This window comes from Acromyrmex echinatior, chromosome 8, assembly GCF_024713525.1.
Source record: "Acromyrmex echinatior isolate Ae372 chromosome 8, ASM2471352v2, whole genome shotgun sequence".
NCBI lineage: Eukaryota > Metazoa > Arthropoda > Insecta > Hymenoptera > Formicidae > Acromyrmex > Acromyrmex echinatior.
In genome coordinates this window covers 2,562,281-2,584,287 of record NC_141859.1, presented here as the reverse complement: position 1 = coordinate 2,584,287, position 22,007 = coordinate 2,562,281, and the positions used below count along the sequence as shown (strand labels likewise).

Below are 22,007 nucleotides of genomic sequence, written 5' to 3'. Positions count from 1 at the left end.
TAAAAAACATTAATATTATTAACATTCCTACAAATATCTTATAATACTTTCAATGTACAAAAGGTATCGATTTAAATACTTAATATACAATAATATATTATTTTTAATCAATAATTCTTAAATCAAACTCCAGATCATCACTCGGCAGAATCCTTTTAAAAATCGACCTTTAAAAACCTCCCCGTGCCCCGTTCGGCGAGAGACCAGCTGGTCACGTGGCCGCTTATCGACGTATCGCGTTTGGCCGAGCGAATTGTCAAACGCGAAGATGGCTGCTATCACTGAAATATTAAAGTCTCCCGCCGAACTGAGAATCGACAGGACTCGCCGATAGAAAATGTAGAATTTCCTGGGTCGGAGGCGCGTCCCAGGTAACACGCGGCCGCGATCGGCGGCACCGCGCGCGTCAACAACGCGATCGTTCCGCGGTGACGTTCGTGGGCGGTTTCGCCACGACGTGCGCGCTAGTACGCGTGTGTATGTACGTGCATCTCACATGCGTGTGGTGTGCGCGTCCGTGCGTGTGACATCTCGGTCGGTCTGACGTTTCAAGCGAGCACCGAACGGGCGGGTGGACGGACGGACGGACGGACGGACGTAAATATTGAGCCGGATGCTCGGCGGACGGCGATGCCGCTGATCCGTGCGCGTTGACCGCCGATCCGATCGGCCGTGTCGTACGCTTTCAACCTGACGCCAGGGACCCGCCGATGCCGAGGTTGTCGTTCGTTACGCGTGGAGCCGTGCCATTTTCGTCGAGTCGCTCCATGCTGCCCGCGACGTTGACAGCCGCGACGTCGGCACAACGGGCGCACGAGTGTGCCCGCTGACGGCCGCGCGGTTACGCCGTCATGCACTACTCCTGCACGACGCGTTTTTCGCTCCTACGTGCGCCCCTTGTCGATCACCTGCGATCACCTGAGTTATTAAATTGCGATTCAACGTATGTTTTCTCAAGTCGTTAAGCCTGTGTATGTGTGTGTGTGTGTGTGTGTGTGTGTGTGTGTGTGTGTGTGTGTGTGTGTGTGTGTGTGTGCGTGCGTGCGTGTGTGTGTTTCATTTTGCGTCGTTCCTTTTGAGCACGTTGACATTTTCGTCAATTCGTTAAAATAGCTCATTCGTATCGATCAGTTTTCTATTGATTGCTATTGATCAGCTATGACTAGAAAGTCGAGTTCGTATTGATCTTTTTTTTTTTTTAATATTTTTCTTCTTAACTTTTTAAGAGTACTTTTTAATCCTTTTTTTTTATATGTGCCAAGTTAATGAAAATTTGTATTCCGATTATTACTTCAACCTACAGACTGGCAATTTTGATGTCGTCTGAATGATAGTCCCGAGAAAAAAATCCTTCTATGTAACAGATCTTTCCTGTGTCACAGCTGAAAAACATTGTACTTTGAAATAATGGCTCTGTTCCAAAATTCATTGCACATAGAGTGAACTATAGATTTTCAAGGCTGGCAGTAAATTTTGGAACACAAAATCATTGAAAACAAGCGCACAGTGAGATAAGGAAGGAACTCTAGGTTTTCTTCTTTTCCTTTCAGCAAATCTTAAGTATGAACATAATGCGCAAATTACGAGGGGGTACCAGCGTCGGAGGCATGGGCTCGAGTGGTACCGGTGGCTTGGATGACTGTGCCGGTGGTACGAATCCTCAGCACACCGCTTTGGGGCTTATGCATCTCAAGAAACTGTTCTCCGAGTACACCCATCCACCGCATCCCCTCTCAGACACTGAACGTGATGATAAATTATACAACATGTTGCCATTATTTTGCAAGGTACAATATAAAAAGTGAATTCTTTAATGGTGAATGCAATCATGCGAACTACACTGAATTATAGTGTACATTAAAGAGTACTTTATATAAAGTATCTAAAGCAGTGGCATAATCGACTTTGACAAAGAAATAACATATATATTCTGTTAAGTAACGACGACAAAGTCTTTTTTTTTCAAAGAATATTTTGAACTGATGCAATAAGTTGGAAACAAATTGTACCTGTTCATATCATTATTTGATATTTATAATTGTTTAAAATAATTATGTTTTCACATTTAATTCTACTATTAGGTGTTGGAATTAATTCGTAGCGTTTTACAAGTGATGGGAAGTACTTTCATTAATGTATTTTTTAATGCTCATGTGAAATAAATAACATTCTTTCATTAAAAAACGCTACGAATTAATTCCAACACCTAATAATTTCACATATAGCAACTTTTAGCATACACTAATCTAGTGTAATACAAGTGACCGAACTCCACATTCTTATATAAAATAGTATATCGAGGTGTTTTCTTCCCTTCGATACTAGAATGGATCTTTTACTTTAGAAGGATGTTTTTATATTCTCGTATCGTTATTATTATAATTACAAAGAGACCGTCTCGTGCCGTCAGGTATTTGGCTCTAGTCCATCGGGAGACATGAACGAAAAGTTCTGGGACATTTTGGCATTTACACAACAAGTATCAAGACTGATGGTATCCGAGATTAGGAGGAGAGCGAGCAATCAGAGCACTGAGACTGCGAGCTGTGCCATCGTGAAGTTTCTAGAGATCGAGAATAGCGAGGAGTCGAGTAACGGCTGGATGTTGCTATCCGCGTTGAATTTGTTGGCAGCGGGTGATACGTCTTTGATACAAGTGAATTGAATTTCTCTGATTAATTATCCATTTCTGGAGACAAATTTTTTTTTCTGCAATATAAAATTCCTTCTAGGCCATGACTGCTGCCTCGGTTCCATCAACTTTGGTGAAATGTTTATACCTGTTCTTTGATTTACCTGAGATGAATGAAGAGGACGCTGATATTACAGATGCAAATAGCGAATTTACTCCTAGAGAGCGTAGAATACTGTTACAAAAAATATTCGTTCAGGTGATAATTTTTTTAAATAATTTGAAATTTTCCCAGGAAAAATTAATTTTATTCGCGAGATTAATTTGTTCATTTGCAGTTATTGGTGAGATTATGTAGCCATCCTTATCCTGCAGAGGAACTCGCTCGTAAAGACGATCTTACCTTATTGTTCTCAGCAATAACCAGTTGGTGTCCACAGTACAATATTATGTGGCGTAAAAGTGCCGCCGAAGTCTTGATGACGCTATCTCGACATGGTCTTACACAGAACGTAGTAGCCTATATTCATAGTAAGTTTAATACGCTGTTATACCTATATTAGTTTAAGATCAAATCTACTTGATGTATTGATTCATCTTGTAGATAAAGGATGCATAGCACTCTGTATCGATAATATGCAACGTGTACCTGAGCTGGCACCATTAGAAGTTGTAGAAATGTTCGTAACAGTGTTCTGTTTTCTAAAAGATTCCAGTGAGGTTTCTCAGACATTGTTAGATGATTTTCGTGCTTGTCAAGGCTATATATTTCTATCTGAATTTCTGTTAAAGTAAGTAAATGTCGACTACGAAATTCGGTAGCTGTTTATAATGATACAATAAGAAAGATATTTTTGTATGTAGACATGCGCCGTCAAGATTAGAACAAGATAGTAGAGCGGAAGCACAAGATGCTATCCGAAATTTGGTACTAATGTTAGCATCTTTAACAATGTGCGGTCACACAGAATTAAAGCCAAGTCAAGCTAGTATGGGATCTTTGTTTCAAATGCTTGGGTTTACTTTGCCACAACCAAGTAACAGAGGTATAACTTTATAAAATATTTGTGAAATAAAGCGAACATATTTTATACAATTTTATTACTCCTACAGGAGGAAGCGTTCGAAATATTCAAGCATTCCAAGTATTGCAATCTGTATTCGTGAAATCTAATTCACCACTTCTGTGTTGTACTATATTGGACGCGATATCTAGCGTGTATCACAGCGATAATGCAAATTATTTTATTCTCGAGGGACAGAATACCCTGTCCCAGTTTGCAGAGAAAATCCATTTGAAGAATCCGGAGATACAAGAAAAATTCTTTCAGCTGTTGGAATTTATTGTTTTCCAACTTAATTTTGTTCCATGTAAAGAACTTATATCTCTCTCCATTTTATTGAAAACGAACAATTCAGTCTCTTGCAGTATTATATGTATGGAAACTCTCCTCAATATACTCAGGTAATTTGTTATAGATGTAGCTTGAAAAGCTTTATTGAAATATTAGGTGTAGTAAAAAGAAATCCATTATTTTTCCAATAGATGGCTTTAGTAATCTGTATCACGCGTAGACGAGATACAGATTACTAAAGCCATCTATTGGAAAAATAATGGATTTCTTTTTACTACACCTAATACATTAAAATAATACAGAAGTAATATATGTTAAAGATAACTTGGGAAACTTTATTGGAAAATATTAAAATAATATTCTATCGATATTTTAAATAAAATCGCTCGTTTCAGACACAACACTATATTTAAAGATGTTTATAGAGAAGTTGGTATGTTAGAAGTTTTTGTGACTTGTCTTCATCGGTATGCAACATTACTTAAGGATAAGCAAGCTGCGATCGATCAAGGATTAGGTAAAGATATGATCGTACATAAGTTTGCATGCGAATTCTGACAATTTAACATGATTTCAGAATACACGATATGCCCTGAGGATGAACGGTTGGGTGCCTTAGTAATGGAGGCTTTAACAACATTATTAGCGAGTAATGTTCAAAATGCGAATGTCTTTAGAGAATGCGGAGGTGCGCGTTGCGCTCATAATCTAGTGCCCTATGTAGATTGTCGGTATCAAGCACTTGGTATCGTGAGAGAATTGATACTCAGTGCAGGTGGTGACGATGACATGGCGACGTTGTTAGGAGTTATGCATTCAGCGCCTCCTAATGCCTTGATTTTAAAGACGCATATATTAAAGGTGAGTTTAATATTGCTCTGTTAATTTCATCGTTCTCATCTCATTCATAAAATTATTAATAATATGATTATTTTTCAGTCTCTGTTAGCCTGTTTGCGCGAGTCGCATAGGACTAGAACAGTTTTTCGAAAAGTTGGGGGCTTCGTTTACGTGATGTCAGTTCTTGTATCTCTCGAGAGTCAATTAGGCCCGCAAAGATCGGAAAAGAGCGAACCTTGCAATGATATCATACAGAGAACTATGCAGGACGAAAGCCAATTACTAACATTGCTACATGTAGTATTTCATACTATAAGTACAGCTATGCGATTTGAGCCAGCAAATGCAAAATTCTTCCATCACGAGGTGATTTGAAGCATATTTTATATATATATATATATATATATATATATATATATATATATATGATATAAAATATATATATAAAATATATATATATATAATTATGTTATTAATAGCATGCTATTTTTATTGTATAAAAATAATATTGATTTCATAGATTTGCCAATCGAGTCTGTGCGATACTTTACGTCTCCTTGGATGTTTCTCGACACAGACGAAAATCACCGAGATGGATATGATACCAACCATGAATTATCATAATATGCTAATATCATTATTTACTGGGAGTATATTGGAACCAGTATTTCCAGATAGTATGCCAAAGACATTAGGATACGCGTGCTTACTATTGCGATTGCTTTATGACGTGGCGCTCGATTCCTTTGACAAACCAAATTTAGCTAATGTAGGGATAAGATCCCCAAGTCACAAGCAAAATAGCATGGAGGTAGACCCTTTTTATCGAAGAATATCGCCAATGTTTTATCTTTTAAAAATGGTAACTATGGCTTGTATTTCAGCAAAAGTCATTTGACTCTCCTGGAAGCGGCAAGAGATGTATTATAAATTCCTTAAACCTAAGCCCACCTGCACCTGAACCAATTGTAGTTCATCCTGGCATAGTAGTGGGAATGCTTCACTTACTCCCGTCTATATCCGAATTATCCAATCCGCAAATGGCACTAGCGTTACAATTGTACGTGGCGGAGATCATCAAGAGTTTGGTACGATCAGAAAGAAATCAGCAAGTGATGTGTGAAGCTGGTATGGCTGGTGAATTGCTATCAGTAGGTAGAATTGCTTTGCAGGATGAAACGCATCCACTTCATCAACCTCTTCAATACATTATAGAGAGACTCGCCGCGCAATCACTTGAACCGCGAGATCTCAGGTGAGATTAAGATACATATATAAAAAGAAGAGGAAAATTAAATAGATATATTCGAATTGACATTCGTAATTTAATGCTTTTAGAGAATTTCTTCGTTTGGGCGATCCGTTATGTTGCGTTTCACTAGACAATATTGAACTGAACAAGTTTAGAGGTGGACCAGTTCCTTTGACGCGGATTAAGACATTAGTGTCGATGACGACGCCCAAGGATTTCAGAGCTCATGGTTCGTGCACCTTACCACCTTTTGTGGAGTTGGACATGAGCGCCGAAGGATTTGCGTGTTTGTACCTACCAAGTGTTGCCCCGCAAAGTACCACACCTCCTACAGTTGTCTCTGCCGACAATAGTGTATTGGGAGGAATTGGATCAGGTAAATGATATATGTGTATTAATTATAATTGTATTCAATTTATCTCTGTTATGTTATAGTAGATCGTGCTGAAATATTAGTATAGAAAAAAATAATATATAATAGTATATAATAGTCATATATATTCCATCAATATTAATAAAAGTAATAAAGATGTAATGACAATAAAAAAGTAATTAATTTCATAACTTTAAAAATTGTATGATTGTCATTAGCATATAAAAAATGATTTTAGGTGATAGATTATTTCCACCACAGACCGGCTTAACATACAGCACATGGATATGTGTTGACAAGTTTAGTGATCCCAGAACTGATCCCCATTGTGTAAGATTACTCACCTTGGTACGCACTCCACAATCAGCAAGAGATTTAATTTGCCTGACTGCAGTTCTTAGCGCTAGAGATAAGGCTATTATCGTTTCCACTCAAGAGACACCCATTCCGCAAAGTGAGTATATTCTAAAAATATGCATTAAGTATCATTAAAGCAACGTAATGTAAATTAATGTGCATTTAGATACAGGTGAATGGGAACCTGAAGGAACGGGTGAATGTGGTGCCAGAGTTTGGTGTCCCGATTTACTTCACGAAGGACAGTGGCACCATATAGCTATTGTGCTAAACCGCGCAGTTCTGAAAAACTCCAGCTTCTCATTATACTTGGATGGTCAGCATATCCATAGTCAAAAGGTAATTATCATTAAAACAAAGTAATTTCAAGATCACACATACAACGTATCTATTTTTAGCTTCATTATATTACACAAGTTCCTGGAGGTGGGGCAGCCAACTTAACTGTGGCTTCTCCAGTTTATGGTTACATCGGTACACCACCCTGTTGGCGTCGATATTCTAGATTGACTTGGAAACAAGGACCTTGCCATTTGGTGGAAGAAGTGTTTAATTCTCAGAACATTGCTACTTTGTTCAGACTGGGGCCACATTATATGGGAAGCTTGCAAGCACCGCAATTGAGTGGTATTAACATATATAAATACGATTAATCTTTAAAATATAATTCTATAATTATAATAGATATTAACAATATACATTATTACAGGCCCTGAATCTCTAGCACCTCTTGTAGCCGAAGAAAAGGTTGTGTTTGGATTGAATGCAAAAGCCATGTCGCAATTAACACTAGCTAAAATCAGAAAGGTTTACAGCCGAGCTGATAATAAGTCAATCGCCAAACAAGTATGGATAACTTAATCTTCTTATCTAATCTTCTTTCTTTAATCTAAATCAGAAGAAAAAAAGAGATTAAAATTCAAAATGACACGCATTTAAATTTGATTATTTTGTACAGCTTGGCATGTCATCCCATGAAAATGCCACACCTATTAGAGTTCTCCATAATTCCGCGGGACATCTCAGTGGTCCAGCCAGAGCATTAGGTGGTGTAGTTGTCGGTTATCTTGGCGTTCGTGTATTTAGCCCTAAACCAGTAGCTACTATGATCGACAATGTAGGAGGATGTTCAGTGTTATTAGGTATGACTAAAAATTAAATGGCGAGCGATGCTTAACGATATTGTGATGATAAAACAAGATTAAGAGTGAGCTTAAATCTGTTTAAAAGGTTTAATAGCTATGGCCCAAGATGTAGAATCTTTATATGCGGCTGTAAAGGCACTAGTATGCGTAGTGAGATCCAACCAAGCAGCCCAACAAGAGATGGATCGCAGAAGAGGATATCAGACTCTAGCTATGTTGTTAAGAAGAAAATGTCCTCTCCTAAACAGCCATATATTGCACTTAACGTTCAGTCTCGTAGGGACAGTCGATAGCGGCAGAGAAACCAGTGCAATTCCTAATGTTACAGCGTTTCAGGATCTCTTATGCGATTTGCAAGTAAGTTTTAAAAAAAATTTCACAATTTTAATGTGACCTGTTTAATCTGACGAGCGAGCATGAATTTAAACAGACACATATTGATTTAATTAATTTATTCAAATTTAGGTTTGGCACGAAGCACCTGGAGAATTGCTTAGATCTCTTCTCGAACACTTGTATGAACTAATAGCGGAATCCAGTGAAAAACGAACTAACTTGCGATTAATGAGAGATTTACAATTAGTACATAAATTATTGCACATCTTAAGCGAAGTGAAATTAGGTAGCACTAGACAGATCCTTCTAGCACTTCTTAGTATATTATTGAGTCAACCACGACAAGCTGATCTATTATGGTAAACACCTCTTTCGTTTACATTTGCATAATTGTATGATATTAATTTTATACATTTACAACTTTTATTTGCTTTTGTTCAGGTTTGGACAATTCATTGTGGCTACGTTACCGCTGTGCCCCGAAAAACATCTAATCCTTAGAGAAGGAGAAGGAATCAAGGATGGGGAAGGAGAGAGTATACTTTTACGTAATCGTTGTTTACAGCTTTTACATTCGTTGTTGTTTAATGGATCCAAGGTTAATGTAAAGTAAGAAATTGTGCTAATATCTTTAATTGTGTCAGCATGCCGAATATATTTGATGATATAAATGTAATTATGCTTTTGTAGTATGTGTGAAGAAGTAGCTAAAGTTTTGGGCCTAGATTGGGTACTACTGTTCCTCCAGTCTGGTCTTCATAGTACTACTGTTGTCTGGGGGTTACGTATACTCGTAGCGATATGTTCCGTGCAATCTATTCTGCAAAAATTCAAAGAAGGTACGAGCAATGGCGGTTGGTTACGGCATACCGATCATAATAAGATGGCATTAGCACTTGGTACGTAATAGCAATAATTTTGTACCTATTGCTTACATAAACGCTTCATTAAATATTTCTTCTACATATTTAATCTAAAATAATTGCAATGAAATAATACAATATAATTATAACATGTGTAACAGGTTGCCATCAACAAATGTCAACTGGTGAAATTAAACCATCCGGGCTTCACGTACCAGGATTTCAGCATCTAGGCTGGTTGCTTCCGCAACATATCGATCTTGTTCCGGAACTTTATTTTCTCTTCATCGCTCTCATGATGGGGCAGCCTGTAAAATTATTACCTACCGATTCAAAAGTAAAAATACCATTGATCGTTATATTAAATGTATTTATATGTACTTTCGCGAAGTTTTAAGTCTTTAATCGTGAAATAAATATTTCATTAATTGCTTTTTAAGCAATCTCGATTCTGCTTTATTAGCATTTAATATGTAGAAGATAACAATACTAACTATGTATTACAATTATGTGGCAGCTCGATTTGGATAACGTTTGGAATTTTATGTTTGGAGTCCCGGCAAATCATACACTATCATCTTTTGCTAGTAGAATTAATCTATGTCCTGAAGCAATGGTCACGTTACTAGCTATGGTACGGACTATGTTGAATAGTCATACGAACAAGTAAGTTATTTCATGAACCATTAATCTAGTTCAACTATAATTGTATTGTATTAACGAATCTTTCTTTCAACAGCCCAGAAATATTACCAGCGTGGTTAAACGATTATCCCGTGACAATAATACAATTCCTGTTCTTCCTTTATCGCAATTTCACTGACTTCATGCAAGTCTTTATGTCCGCGGAAGTTTTGGGTGCCTTAGCTGGAACCTTGTTTCCGAAACCCGCGAGTTCTAGTCAGGATAGTAGCGGTGCTAGTACCCCAGCCGACGAGGTAATCACATTAATTCAGTGTATTTTTCTAAAAGAAAGCATATGTTTAATTTTCGAAGTTTAAAGAATTGAATATTATCACGATTATCCATAGTACTTTTAAAAAGTTTACTAAATTTATTAAATTTTAAGATATTCTTATGGATGTTCTGTAGATATTTTAGAATTAAAGATATTAACTTTAATGTCGGATAATTATTGCAGCAAGAACCAGTATTAGTGAGATCGCCGTCGAAAGACGTTGGGCTGACAAATCACCCGGCGAAGAAGTTCGTAATGGACTTTTTTAAAGTTATCGTTGTTGATTCGCTTTCATTGCCAGTTACGGCGAAATCGCCGGCGATAGATCTTGTCCTTGAGGCATGGCCGGAACATGCATCAACGGGACAGCAAATGCGTTATCAAACAGAGGTGTTGTCTATATTAATGGAACATTTGTTAGCCGCGGATGTATTAATAGGGGAACAGGCTGCATTACCTGTCGTTCCTGGTGGATCGGCCAATAATATAACTAATAATGTTTGCTACGTGGCAGCCAGAATAGTTGACAAATTATGGCAAGGTAATAGTTTATTTTCTGTGTGCGCATTAATCAAATTGAATAAAATTAACAGAAAACGTTACATATCTTTTCAAATATCAGGCGCTTTAACAAAAGACCCACATGAAGTATTTGATTTCATCGTAAAATTAATTGGGCAAGCAAAGAGGCGACCCGGCGCTGTCAGTATGGAAGGTCTTCATCACTGCCTGAATAGGACAATTTTATTCTTACTGTCACGTGCGACCGATTCCATTGCCGATCAAATGGCGGTATTAGAGGCATTACATAAGCTTACTACTCATAGGTATGTGTAATTTACAGAAAAATATATGTGTTTACATACATAATATGTATATTTTTGTTAAAAGAAAAATTAAATAATGTTATGATTTTTTTGCAGATTATTAGTATTCGGTGCTGGCAATCACGAATTAGAATTTATCGGCTGTTTAACGTATTGCTTGTTACAATTAACGGCTGATATAAAAATCATGTTGGACACTAACATGAAAACCACATGGCACGTTAATCCGCAAGTGGAATCCAGCGATGACAGATTGATGTCTCATCAAGGACACAATTTAATGGCTGTAGCGGCAACGAGAGTCTGGGAGGAGTTATATGTGTGCAAAAAGCCTGCAATAGAGGAAGTTTTCAAAGTAACTTTATCAGCGCCTGTGGCTAATGAGCGGGCACCAGAATTGCCAGTTGTGAGAGAACAAGTTCATGAAGCTGCGTCAAAGCTTTGGCTGAATTATGTAGTTTCGGAAAGAAGAGCCTCGTACAGAGTTCCCTGGGAACTCCACAATCAAATCCAGTCGGTATGTTAAAGTTTTTTTCTTTATCTGTGTGCGTCATTCAGTTATTAAAAATAAAATAAAATTATTGAATATTAATTCTATTTGATTACATTTAATTATACTATATCTCTCTTAATATTTATATCATCCCTTCAGTGCCACTCTATATTGTTTTTGTCATGTAACATATGGGTAAAAATATGTAAAAATATTACATAAAAATGACCACTTTTTAAAATAAAAATATTAAAGTTAAACATTAAGGAAAATATAACGATACAAGTAAATATATGTATCTTTATTAATAAAAAAAATTATAACTTATGAAGTAAAAGAAATCTCGGGACCATAATAAAAGTAGCAAAGGATTATATTCAATATTTGTCAAGCCGTACAGGTATATAAAAAAATTACAGAAAATCCAAAAGGTGACAGGAGGATTGACGAGATTAGCTAGTCGAACAAAAGTGCGAAAAGAGGAATCTGTGCGCGTAAGGCTTAGATTACATCAGAATACTGTTGCACAGTGGACGGAGCAACATGTCGCGTTAGTCAGAGAACTGGCTGCAGTACGGCGTTTGCAGCACCAACAGACCAATCTGCACACTCAACGTTACGTATATCAAGTAAGATGATTTTGTCTATGAGAATTCCATTTATTTCTATTTTGATTTTTATCAAGCAATGCAAAGTCGATATTTACCTGCACTTGTACAAGAAATATTTTGCATTAATAAAAAATTTTAAATAAGTAAATAAAACAATATATTAAAAATGTTTTTAATTCATCTGTAGGAATGGTTGCAAACCGAGACAGAATTGACTAGAGAACGCGGTCTTTGGGGATCTCCGACGCCCACTATACTGGACAAATGGATGTTGGACATGACCGAAGGACCGTGTAGAATGCGAAAGAAGATGATGAAGAATGAACTCTTCTACATACATTATCCATATCGGCCTGAATTAGAGCATCCTGATAATGTATGTCTTTACGATGATAAGCCTAAAATTATTTCAAAACTTAAATATAATATAAGCATCTATACGTATTCATATGTCATAATACATGATCTATTAACTGTTTAGAAACAGCTAAAGTACAAAGTAGCGACAAGTATGGATAGTAAGGACTATTATCTGAAGCAGCTCGGCAATTCGTCGGGAATGTTTGAACGTGAACGAGACCCTGTTATAGATGATACACCATTAAATGTCAATGAAACTTCTACTGAGAGCGAGCCGCCGATGGTTCCGTGCACGCTGGAACGCCACGCCAGCGAGCCAGACGAAGCGCCCGAGGATAACGAACAGGAAGAAGAAAACAACCAAACTGTTCCAGACAATCAAACATTGATACGTCTACTTGAGGAACATGAGAAGGTTGTTACATACTCGATGTCCATAAATTGCTGCCGGAACGCTCTTTTTTTCAATTTTTTTGTTCACATTTCAGATAAGTCACATGTTTAGATGCGCGCGAATACAAGGTTTGGATACGACCGAAGGTCTTCTCTTGTTTGGAAAGGAACATTTTTATGTGATCGACGGATTTACATTGTTGAAATCTAGAGAGATAAGAGATATAGAGAGTTTGCCAGACGCATACGAACCAATTCTACCATCGCCGGGATCTCCCAGAAGATCCAGAGCAATGAGACAATGTTCCAAATTTAATTACGAAGACATCAGGTATTCTAGAGACAAGATTGTTTTTTTTGCATGACATTTGAATAATTTTAAAATATGGACTTTGTTATTTACAGGGAAGTACATAAGAGGCGATACTTATTACAACCTATGGCGTTAGAAGTATTCAGTGGAGACGGTAGAAACTATTTGTTGGCATTTCCGCGAAAAGTAAGGAACAAAGTTTATCAAAGGTTCATGACATTCGCTACTGCGATTGCCGACAGCGCTCAGCAGTCCGTAGCTGGCCAGAGGCGAACGGCGAATGTCGAGCAGGCCACCGGCTTACTCTCGAATCTTATAGGGGAAACTTCGGTTACCCAGAGATGGGTGGTTAGTAGTTACAACTAAATAAAATAAACAAGATAAATGATGGAGTCTGTACTCCTTATTAATTAAGGACATTTTCTTTCATGTACAGAGAGGAGAAATATCTAATTTCCAATACCTGATGCATCTCAATACTCTAGCGGGTCGTAGCTATAACGATCTTATGCAATATCCGATTTTCCCATGGATCTTAGCCGATTATGATAGCGAGGAACTTGATCTCACAGATTCATTGACGTTTAGAGATTTCAGCAAACCTATGGGCGCACAAAGTCCTGAACGATTATTGCAATTTAAGAAAAGGTATAGAAAATATAGTGACATATAAATTATGGATATATCTTTAAAATAATTATTCTTTTTGTAGATATAAAGAATGGGATGATCCACATGGAGAGACTCCCCCTTATCATTATGGCACACATTATTCCTCAGCGATGATAGTATGTTCCTATTTGGTGAGAATGGAACCATTCACGCAACATTTTCTCAGATTACAGGTTTGTACATGTCGGAAATACATATTTTTATTCTCAGTTTTCATGTATGTACTAATTGTGATTTTTTGCAGGGTGGGCATTTTGATTTAGCCGACAGGATGTTTAATAGCATAAAAGAAGCTTGGTTGTCCGCTTCCAAACACAACATGGCCGACGTAAAAGAACTTATCCCGGAATTTTTTTACCTCCCGGAATTCCTAGTCAATTCAAATCATTTTGATTTAGGTAAATATCTAATCGAATAGTACATTATTTTAATTTTTTCATGCGTAATGGTTTCACGCATGACATTTTGCCTACAGGCTCTAAGCAAAGCGGTGTTCAACTCGGCGATATCGTCCTTCCACCTTGGGCGAAGCAAGATCCTCGTGAATTTATTCGTGTACATAGACTCGCATTGGAGTGCGACTATGTGTCACAGCATCTCCATCAGTGGATCGATCTAATATTTGGGTGCAAGCAGAATGGTCCAGCGGCTGTCGAAGCCGTTAATGTATTCCATCATTTGTTCTACGAAGGCAACGTTGATATCTACAAGTCAGTTTACATAATTAATTCATAATTCCATTCATTTATTATTCCTAAGATCGCCTAGAATAAGTTTTCTAATTCCGTCTCGATTATAGCATCGATGACCCGCTGAAAAAGAACGCTACTATCGGCTTCATCAATAATTTCGGTCAGATACCCAAGCAATTATTCAAGAAGCCACATCCGGCGAAGAAAATGACGCAGAGAACTAGCGTTATAGATCCTGGGCCCATCACTCCTGGACTGAGCATCACCACGTCTGACAAATTGTTCTTCCACAATCTCGATAATTTGAAACCGTCGCTACAACCCATTAAAGGTTTATATTTTTCTAATTGATATTCTCCATTAATAACTCCATTTTAAATATTTAATTTATTTCTTCTTTTTCACAGAACTAAAGGGTCCCGTTGGACAGATATTGCACGTCGATAAAGCTGTGTTAGCGGTGGAACAAAACAAGACGCTCATTCCACCCTCCTATAATAAGTACGTTGCATGGGGATTCGCCGATCATTCCCTTAGAATAGGGAATTATGACAGCGACAAGGCGATTTTTGTCGGTGAGGCTATGATGCAAAGCAGCGGAGAAATAGTGGCGTGCGTTTGTCCGTCTTCCAAATTGATAGTTACTGCTGGCACCAGCTCCGTAAGCTTCTCGTTTATAGGAAAGAGGGGATAAATACAAGATAGCTTCAAATGACCTTTTTTTTTATAAAAGAAAGAAAAAACGAGTTTTTCGAATAAAAACTGTGAATCTATTTTAAGCATATCGCATTCTGTTTTATTAATATTTCAGTTATTTGAGAAATAATTTAAAATTGATTTAAAAAAAATTACCTGAAGCTATCCTTTTCTATCCTATTTTTATGCTAGTATTAAATGGACATGTTTGTAGGTCGTTACTGTCTGGGAGTACGTCAAACGGCAACTTTCCATAAAACAGTGCCTGTATGGACATACCGATGCAGTCACGTGTTTATCGTCCAGTCCCGCATATAACGTTATCGTGTCTGGATCGCGAGATGGTACGGCGATTATATGGGACTTATCCCGATGTCTGTTCGTGCGTCAGCTTAGAGGCCATGCAGGACCAGTGGCTGCAGTAGCGATAAATGAATTAACGGTATTTACATTAACGTAAAGATGTAATGTACATAAATGTACATAAAATGTTAATAAAAAATATATTTGCAGGGAGATATAGCTACATGCGCAGCAACATGGTTACACGTGTGGAGTATCAATGGGGAAGAATTGGCGAGTGTTAATACATGCGTTGGCCGTGCTGATAGAATGCAACAAATATTATGCGTCGCTTTCAGTCAGACTCACGAATGGGACTCTCAAAATGTTATTATGACTGGCTCTACTGATGGTGTTGCTCGTGTAAGATATAACGTTTCCATTCCTCTAAAATATTTTAGTAAAATTCTCTCAACAAAAAATATATATTTGCTGATATTCTAACTGATGCAATTTATTTACAGATGTGGTCGATGGATTACGTGCAAGTACCTGCGGAGGAAGAAAAGCCTGAAGAAGTAACAACTGCCAAAGAAAAGAATGGGAAACAAAACACGGAAGGCAATCAAACTGAAACAAAGAAGAGAGTTCAAGAATTAGTCAAACAAATGAGTATATCTGCTGAGGGATCAGGTAAGTAATGTCGCGCATATATCAATGAATGCAGTTGTAATAGATTTTTATCTTTAAGGTGCACTTATGAAAAGTGGCTCTGAAAGTAGTCTCTCTGAAGCGGAAAACGCCAAAGAAGCTTCCAGACTTCACGAGGAAAAAGAGGAATGCTCTGATAATGAATCTAGTAATGGTTCAAGTAATAAGCCTTCACCTCAGAATAATCATGCATCACTGGTCGTGTTGCGTAGAAAAAGTCGCGGAAATCCGATGTTCAGGAAAAGCGAAGGTGGCGGACGTGCCGATAGCGAAGGCACACAAACTAGGTAATACAGTTGGTTTATATAATCAATTTATAGTCATAAGTCGCGAAAATCCTATTGTAATCGTGGGATATGCTTTTGTTATGTTTTACAGCGAGTCCGTCAGTAATCCCGGAGATTCCGAAGGAGCCTTGAGGGCTAGTAAAAGCGATACTAGTTTGACCGATAGTTTCGTTATGGTTACCGAAGCTGATACAAAGCCGCGAAAGATCAATCCGCAAAATATTCTGCGGGATGGTTTCAAGTGGCAGAGACAATTGGTATTTCGCAGTAAATTAACAATGCATACTGCCTATGATCGTAAAGATAATGCAGAACCAGCATCCATCACGGCCCTAGCAGTATCAAGGTATTTGTAAAGAGTATATAATACTTGAATATATAATATTTTGTTGAAATTATAATATATTGACAATTTTCTCATAATAAAATAAATTTTGCTAAATTTACTTATTGATTTGCAATCTCTTTCTCAATAAATATAAAAAATGACTATAATTGAAATAAAAATATCTCAATTTATAATTGTATCAGTTGCAATATATTATTCGCTTTTATGCGAATGAACATAAAATTTAATTATTTATGAGATAATATTAGGTACATTAAAATACATGTTGTGCTTTGATTTGTAGAGATCATAGGACGGTCTATGTGGGTGACACTCGTGGCAGAGTATTTTCATGGAGCGTGTGCGAACAACCCGGACGTACGGTCGCTGATCATTGGCTGAAAGACGAGGGAGCGGACTCTTGCGCTGGTTGCGGCGTCAGGTTCAATCTATACGAAAGAAGACACCATTGCCGCAATTGTGGGCAAGTATTCTGTTCGAGGTAAGTCTTGGAGATTGTAATTGTTCAAGAAAATTATTCTGATTGCTTTGGGTATTTAGTCGAATCAATTATTTCATACAGATGCAGCCGATTCGAGTCCAAAATATCCAGGCTTGGTATCCTAAAGCCGGTTAGAGTCTGTCAGGGCTGTTATTCATCATTACGGTCTCAGAGTAACTCCATTGAGAGTAACACTTAATATAACAGCACGAAGTCTTATCTTATATAAATCGTTATATTGAAAACTTATTAGCGGGTTGTAAATACTTCAGTGTACCTATTAATTTTTGAGTTGAAATTCTATACGCGAACAAAAAACACAAGCGCGTTTTTCTCTCTCGTGCGAACTAAACGCGCGAGCTGTTATGTTGTATTTTTTTATAGATGAGTTTTATTGCAGTCGTGATTTTATTCATATCTGCGTAAGTAAAGATTGTTGCATTTTTATTCTTTGTAATGACATTTCCATTCGATTGACTTTATTAAAATAAGGTATGATTATTGTAGATGTTAGATGCTAGGCTGCATTCCTTGTCAATTGTTTCAAGTTATGGATAGAATATTATTAACTTGCGAAAAAGAGAGAGAAACAATTTTAATATATTAAGATGCACTATGCATTATATCCATTTAATATTCTTCTTTTCATTGACAGAACTGTATAAAGCGTTGCGCATATTAATTTTTTTCTCTCTCTATTCCTGTGTTTTAAAAAAATCAAGTTACATTATAAATCAAGTATTAATTATATGTTACCCTAAAGATTTGCATCAAGGGGTGAGATGTACTTTCCAAATTTTCTTAATTAAAATTCTTATATATATTTATATTATTCAACAATGCCGTGTATTAAATCGCAAAATAATAACAATATTTATATTATATCTAATCTATTATGTAATATTATATCTTGATTATCATTATATCACATAATATTACATATAAAATTAAGTATGACGTGGTATATAATCTGTGATTTTATTTTTATTTACTGATTCTCATAAATATTAATCTATGTTGTTATATTAGGTGTTGGAATTAATTCGTAGCGTTTTACAAGTGATGGGAAGTACTTTCATTAATGTATTTTTTAATGCTCATGTGAAATAAATAACATTCTTTCATTAAAAACGCTACGAATTAATTCCAACATCTAATATTATATCGATATTTTATGACTTTGGTTATTGATTTTGGTTCATAATTTCATATTTTATTCAATAATGAGAAAAAATATTTTAATGTTAAATTGCATTTGAAAATAGTAACAATTAAAATTTTTAATTTATTTAATATAATAACGAGAAAAAGATATGTATGTATAGATATAAGATCGTTGTTTTGTATACACAAATATTTATTTTTTAATTTTGTTTATTTAATTATTTACTTATTTTATGTATTTTATTTATTCATATCATCTTTTATCTTTATATATCATATTTTATTATTCTTAAAGAGAATTGGAAAGTATCTCTTTCTGACAGACATAACTATTTATTTTATCATACATCGTATACGTTCGACTTTTCTATTGCGCATACGATATATACAATCGCTATTAAGAATTGTATTACAATTTAACAAAAAAATATATATATTGCAATGTACTCCCGACCTTTTATCCAAAGATATAGAAATCATAACTTTGTAATAGACAATACCGTATCTATGTAACATGTTATTAATTATAAGACACTTAAACAAATATAAAATAGATAAAAATAATAAACAATAGATAAAATCCACCAGCTAATGTCATTAGCAGCGACATAAATGTGAAATACAAATGATTGTGGTTTACAAATTAATGTGCCGTGATCCTTATATACTGGAACTAATTGTGAGATTGATTTCCAAAGTGAATTTTAGAGTCTCTATGTATGAGAAATTTATAAAGTTCACTACATATTCAACGGTTATAAATATGAATACTTTAAGAATTTAAGTTTTTTGCAAAGAGTCGGATGAACGCGAGATATTTGAACAGTTTTACAAATTTCAAGGTCGATTTTACGATCAAAATTGTGAAATTTATATTACCAATCAACTCTATTTGTATTCTCTAATGGTACATCTCCACTTCCGTAAAAGCACAAATTTTATAGAAGACAAAAATAAAAGAAAGGAAGTTAATGATACAATCACAAACTGTAGGCGAATGTATTTCGATTTTTTTTACGCTGCTGTATGTTGATAGACATGCAGACCGAGATATTGTAAGCACAACGTTGTCAAGTATTCTTCGAACGTAAAAAAGACTAGAAAGTCGAAATAGATTTAGTGGATGATAAAGATGATGATATGCAATAGAATGTTGGCACTCTAACATGTGAATTATGCACACACATCACCGTTTTATCATGCATAAAGATATCTATGTTACTGTGCACATTAGTTCGAATTACGCATCGTCAATTATTTACATTTTGTTTTCTATTTGAATGAGAAGTCTGTAGGACTTTTACGGCTGTTACGAAAAAATCAGACGAAATATGCGTGATTTGATAACATATATTTTCGTAAAAGTAGCTGAGAGAAGAAATGTAGATTATTCTTCTTTGGAAATATAGTTCATCAATATTCGTTATTTTTAAAAAAGAAATAGTAATCCAAAAGGATTTAAATGATAAAATAAATAATTAAGTTGTGCGAAAATTGTACGGAAATATATAAGTTATAGAACAGTATAATATGTATAGCTTAAACACAATGGCATTATCATTGTAGATTTATAACTATAATTTCTAGTCATATACATAAGTATATAAAACAGATTTGTTTTTATTCGACAAAATTTTATTTTAAATAATACAAAATATTATTTATAATTATTATATAAATACAATACATTTACTAAATATCATATAGATTTTTTAATACAGTTTATTTATATAATTTTACAGGAAAATAAAAGCGTAATACTTTTGAAAGACATTCTACATCGTACTGTTGTTATACTACAATATATATACGCAAATTTTTTGCGAATATGTTGTGGTTTTGACTTATTATTGTACGCAAAACATTCATAATAATTTATTGTGTAGATTATTCTGATGAAATAGCATAGAATTTTTTTGTTAAAAATACACGCAATCTTCTTTTAATGCACTTCATATATATATATATATATGTGATAAATGTAGTATAACAACCGTACAATTTTTTCGTAAGAATGGTAATCTGCGATAAGCAATTATTTCATTAATGGCATTATATTAGCAAATTATATTTTCACAATATTTTTTTAAATACCATACGGAGGAATTTTTTCCTTAATGATGTAACGTCACTTCATTCATACGATTGCTATCCATTAAGATGGATTTGAATAGTGTAATAAGAAAACTGTGCGTTATACAGTTAGAGACTTGAAATTGTACATAAGTAGAATGGAGAAAAGCATCTAAAGATATTTATTGCTTAAAATTGTACGATAAGTATAGATCTTAGAGAGTAATATATAAATATATATATATATATATATATATATATATATATATATATATAAACATTGTAATACCCGATATAAAACGGATGTGTGAACTTGCACGAGTGTTTATGCGCGTATGCGAGTATATTTGCCACCTCTACGCATAGGAATTATACGTGTACACATATAATATTATATATATAATATATACAATGTATATTATATATATATATATATATATACATACATATATATACATACATATATATATATATATATATATACTAATTACATTATACATATATAAATATATAAATATATGTAGTTAAAGAGAGAGCGACTGTTAGTTGATATAATCGTATAATATTGTATAGTAGAAGAGAAGATTTTGATTAATATAATTACATTGAATGGGCCAAAGTTGTAAGAAATCTTTATTTAATTAATAAGAGAAATATAATAATTTATCGAATGTCATAAAGTAAAACTTCGTTGCGGATACTTTGTGCTAAATTGCAAGACTACTTTCTTCTCTTACTATTAGGTGTAGTAAAAAGAAATCCATTATTTTTCCAATAGATGGCTTTAGTAATCTGTATCTCGTCTACGCGTGAAAAACGCGTCTATTGGAAAAATAATGGATTTCTTTTTTACCACATCTAATATAATATAAGGATATTGTTACTTTTTCGTTAACTCGAAAAAGAATTTGTCATTTGCTTTGTCTTAATCTCTTCGTTTGTATTATAACGATCAGTGTACGCGAATAAACAGAATAGCACATAAAGCTGAATGTATATTAATATTAAGAAAGTCAATTCAATGTCTTGCCTTTTGATGGACTTTCTCCTCGAGAATGTAATCTCCTCACTAAAATTTCGAATAAAATACGGAAACTCTACAGGATCGATAATTTCTTTCGTTTGTTTAGAAAATAGTGGTCGAGATTATACTTGTACTGGCTCAAGTGCCGTAACAGCAAAGAGAAAACAAACAAATTCTAAAGACAGTATATTATTGTATTTCATTAAGCCAAATAAGACCATAACGTATTATATAATTTACAAGATAAGTATATTCTAAATGTACGAAATAAAGTTGTGTGTATTCAAAAAGGAAAGCATTATTCCTAAGAATTTCTTAAATGTCTTTTTTTCGTTTTATAGCAAAAGTGGGTGCAACGATATCCTCTCCCAGGTTAACGATGAATGTTTATAAAGTATTTGTATATGAAAATATTTTTATATTTTTTGTTTTACTTACACATTTTATTTATTAAAAAATATAATAAAT

The 22,007-nt window shown here is 35.0% G+C and overlaps 1 protein-coding gene across 2 annotated transcripts; it reads left to right on the top strand.

Annotated features, from left to right (window-relative positions):
* The first annotated feature begins 414 nt into the window (after positions 1-414).
* On the top strand, positions 415-21,834 carry bchs (WD repeat and FYVE domain containing 3 bchs). Of its 2 annotated transcripts, none has more exons than XM_087409059.1 (47): positions 415-943; positions 1,551-1,787; positions 2,411-2,656; positions 2,733-2,891; positions 2,971-3,163; positions 3,237-3,423; positions 3,497-3,678; positions 3,746-4,097; positions 4,383-4,504; positions 4,565-4,848; positions 4,927-5,193; positions 5,348-5,638; positions 5,712-6,082; positions 6,166-6,455; positions 6,691-6,906; positions 6,982-7,148; positions 7,208-7,436; positions 7,519-7,655; positions 7,768-7,951; positions 8,040-8,311; positions 8,420-8,649; positions 8,732-8,899; positions 8,981-9,189; positions 9,315-9,490; positions 9,671-9,819; positions 9,893-10,091; positions 10,295-10,652; positions 10,734-10,938; positions 11,035-11,455; positions 11,851-12,060; positions 12,230-12,418; positions 12,524-12,817; positions 12,891-13,126; positions 13,201-13,456; positions 13,545-13,756; positions 13,821-13,953; positions 14,025-14,178; positions 14,256-14,490; positions 14,580-14,803; positions 14,880-15,133; positions 15,383-15,610; positions 15,682-15,873; positions 15,975-16,143; positions 16,202-16,448; positions 16,540-16,794; positions 17,081-17,278; positions 17,360-21,834. In XM_087409059.1, the coding sequence occupies exons 2-47, from the start codon at positions 1,563-1,565 to the stop codon at positions 17,475-17,477; spliced, it is 10,293 nt and encodes a 3,430-aa protein (XP_087265185.1). In that variant the 5' UTR covers positions 415-943; positions 1,551-1,562; the 3' UTR covers positions 17,478-21,834. The 2 variants fall into 2 exon arrangements, with proteins under 2 accessions (XP_087265185.1, XP_087265184.1); XM_087409058.1 differs by having other exon boundaries at positions 6,976-7,148.
* The last annotated feature ends 173 nt before the right edge of the window (positions 21,835-22,007 follow it).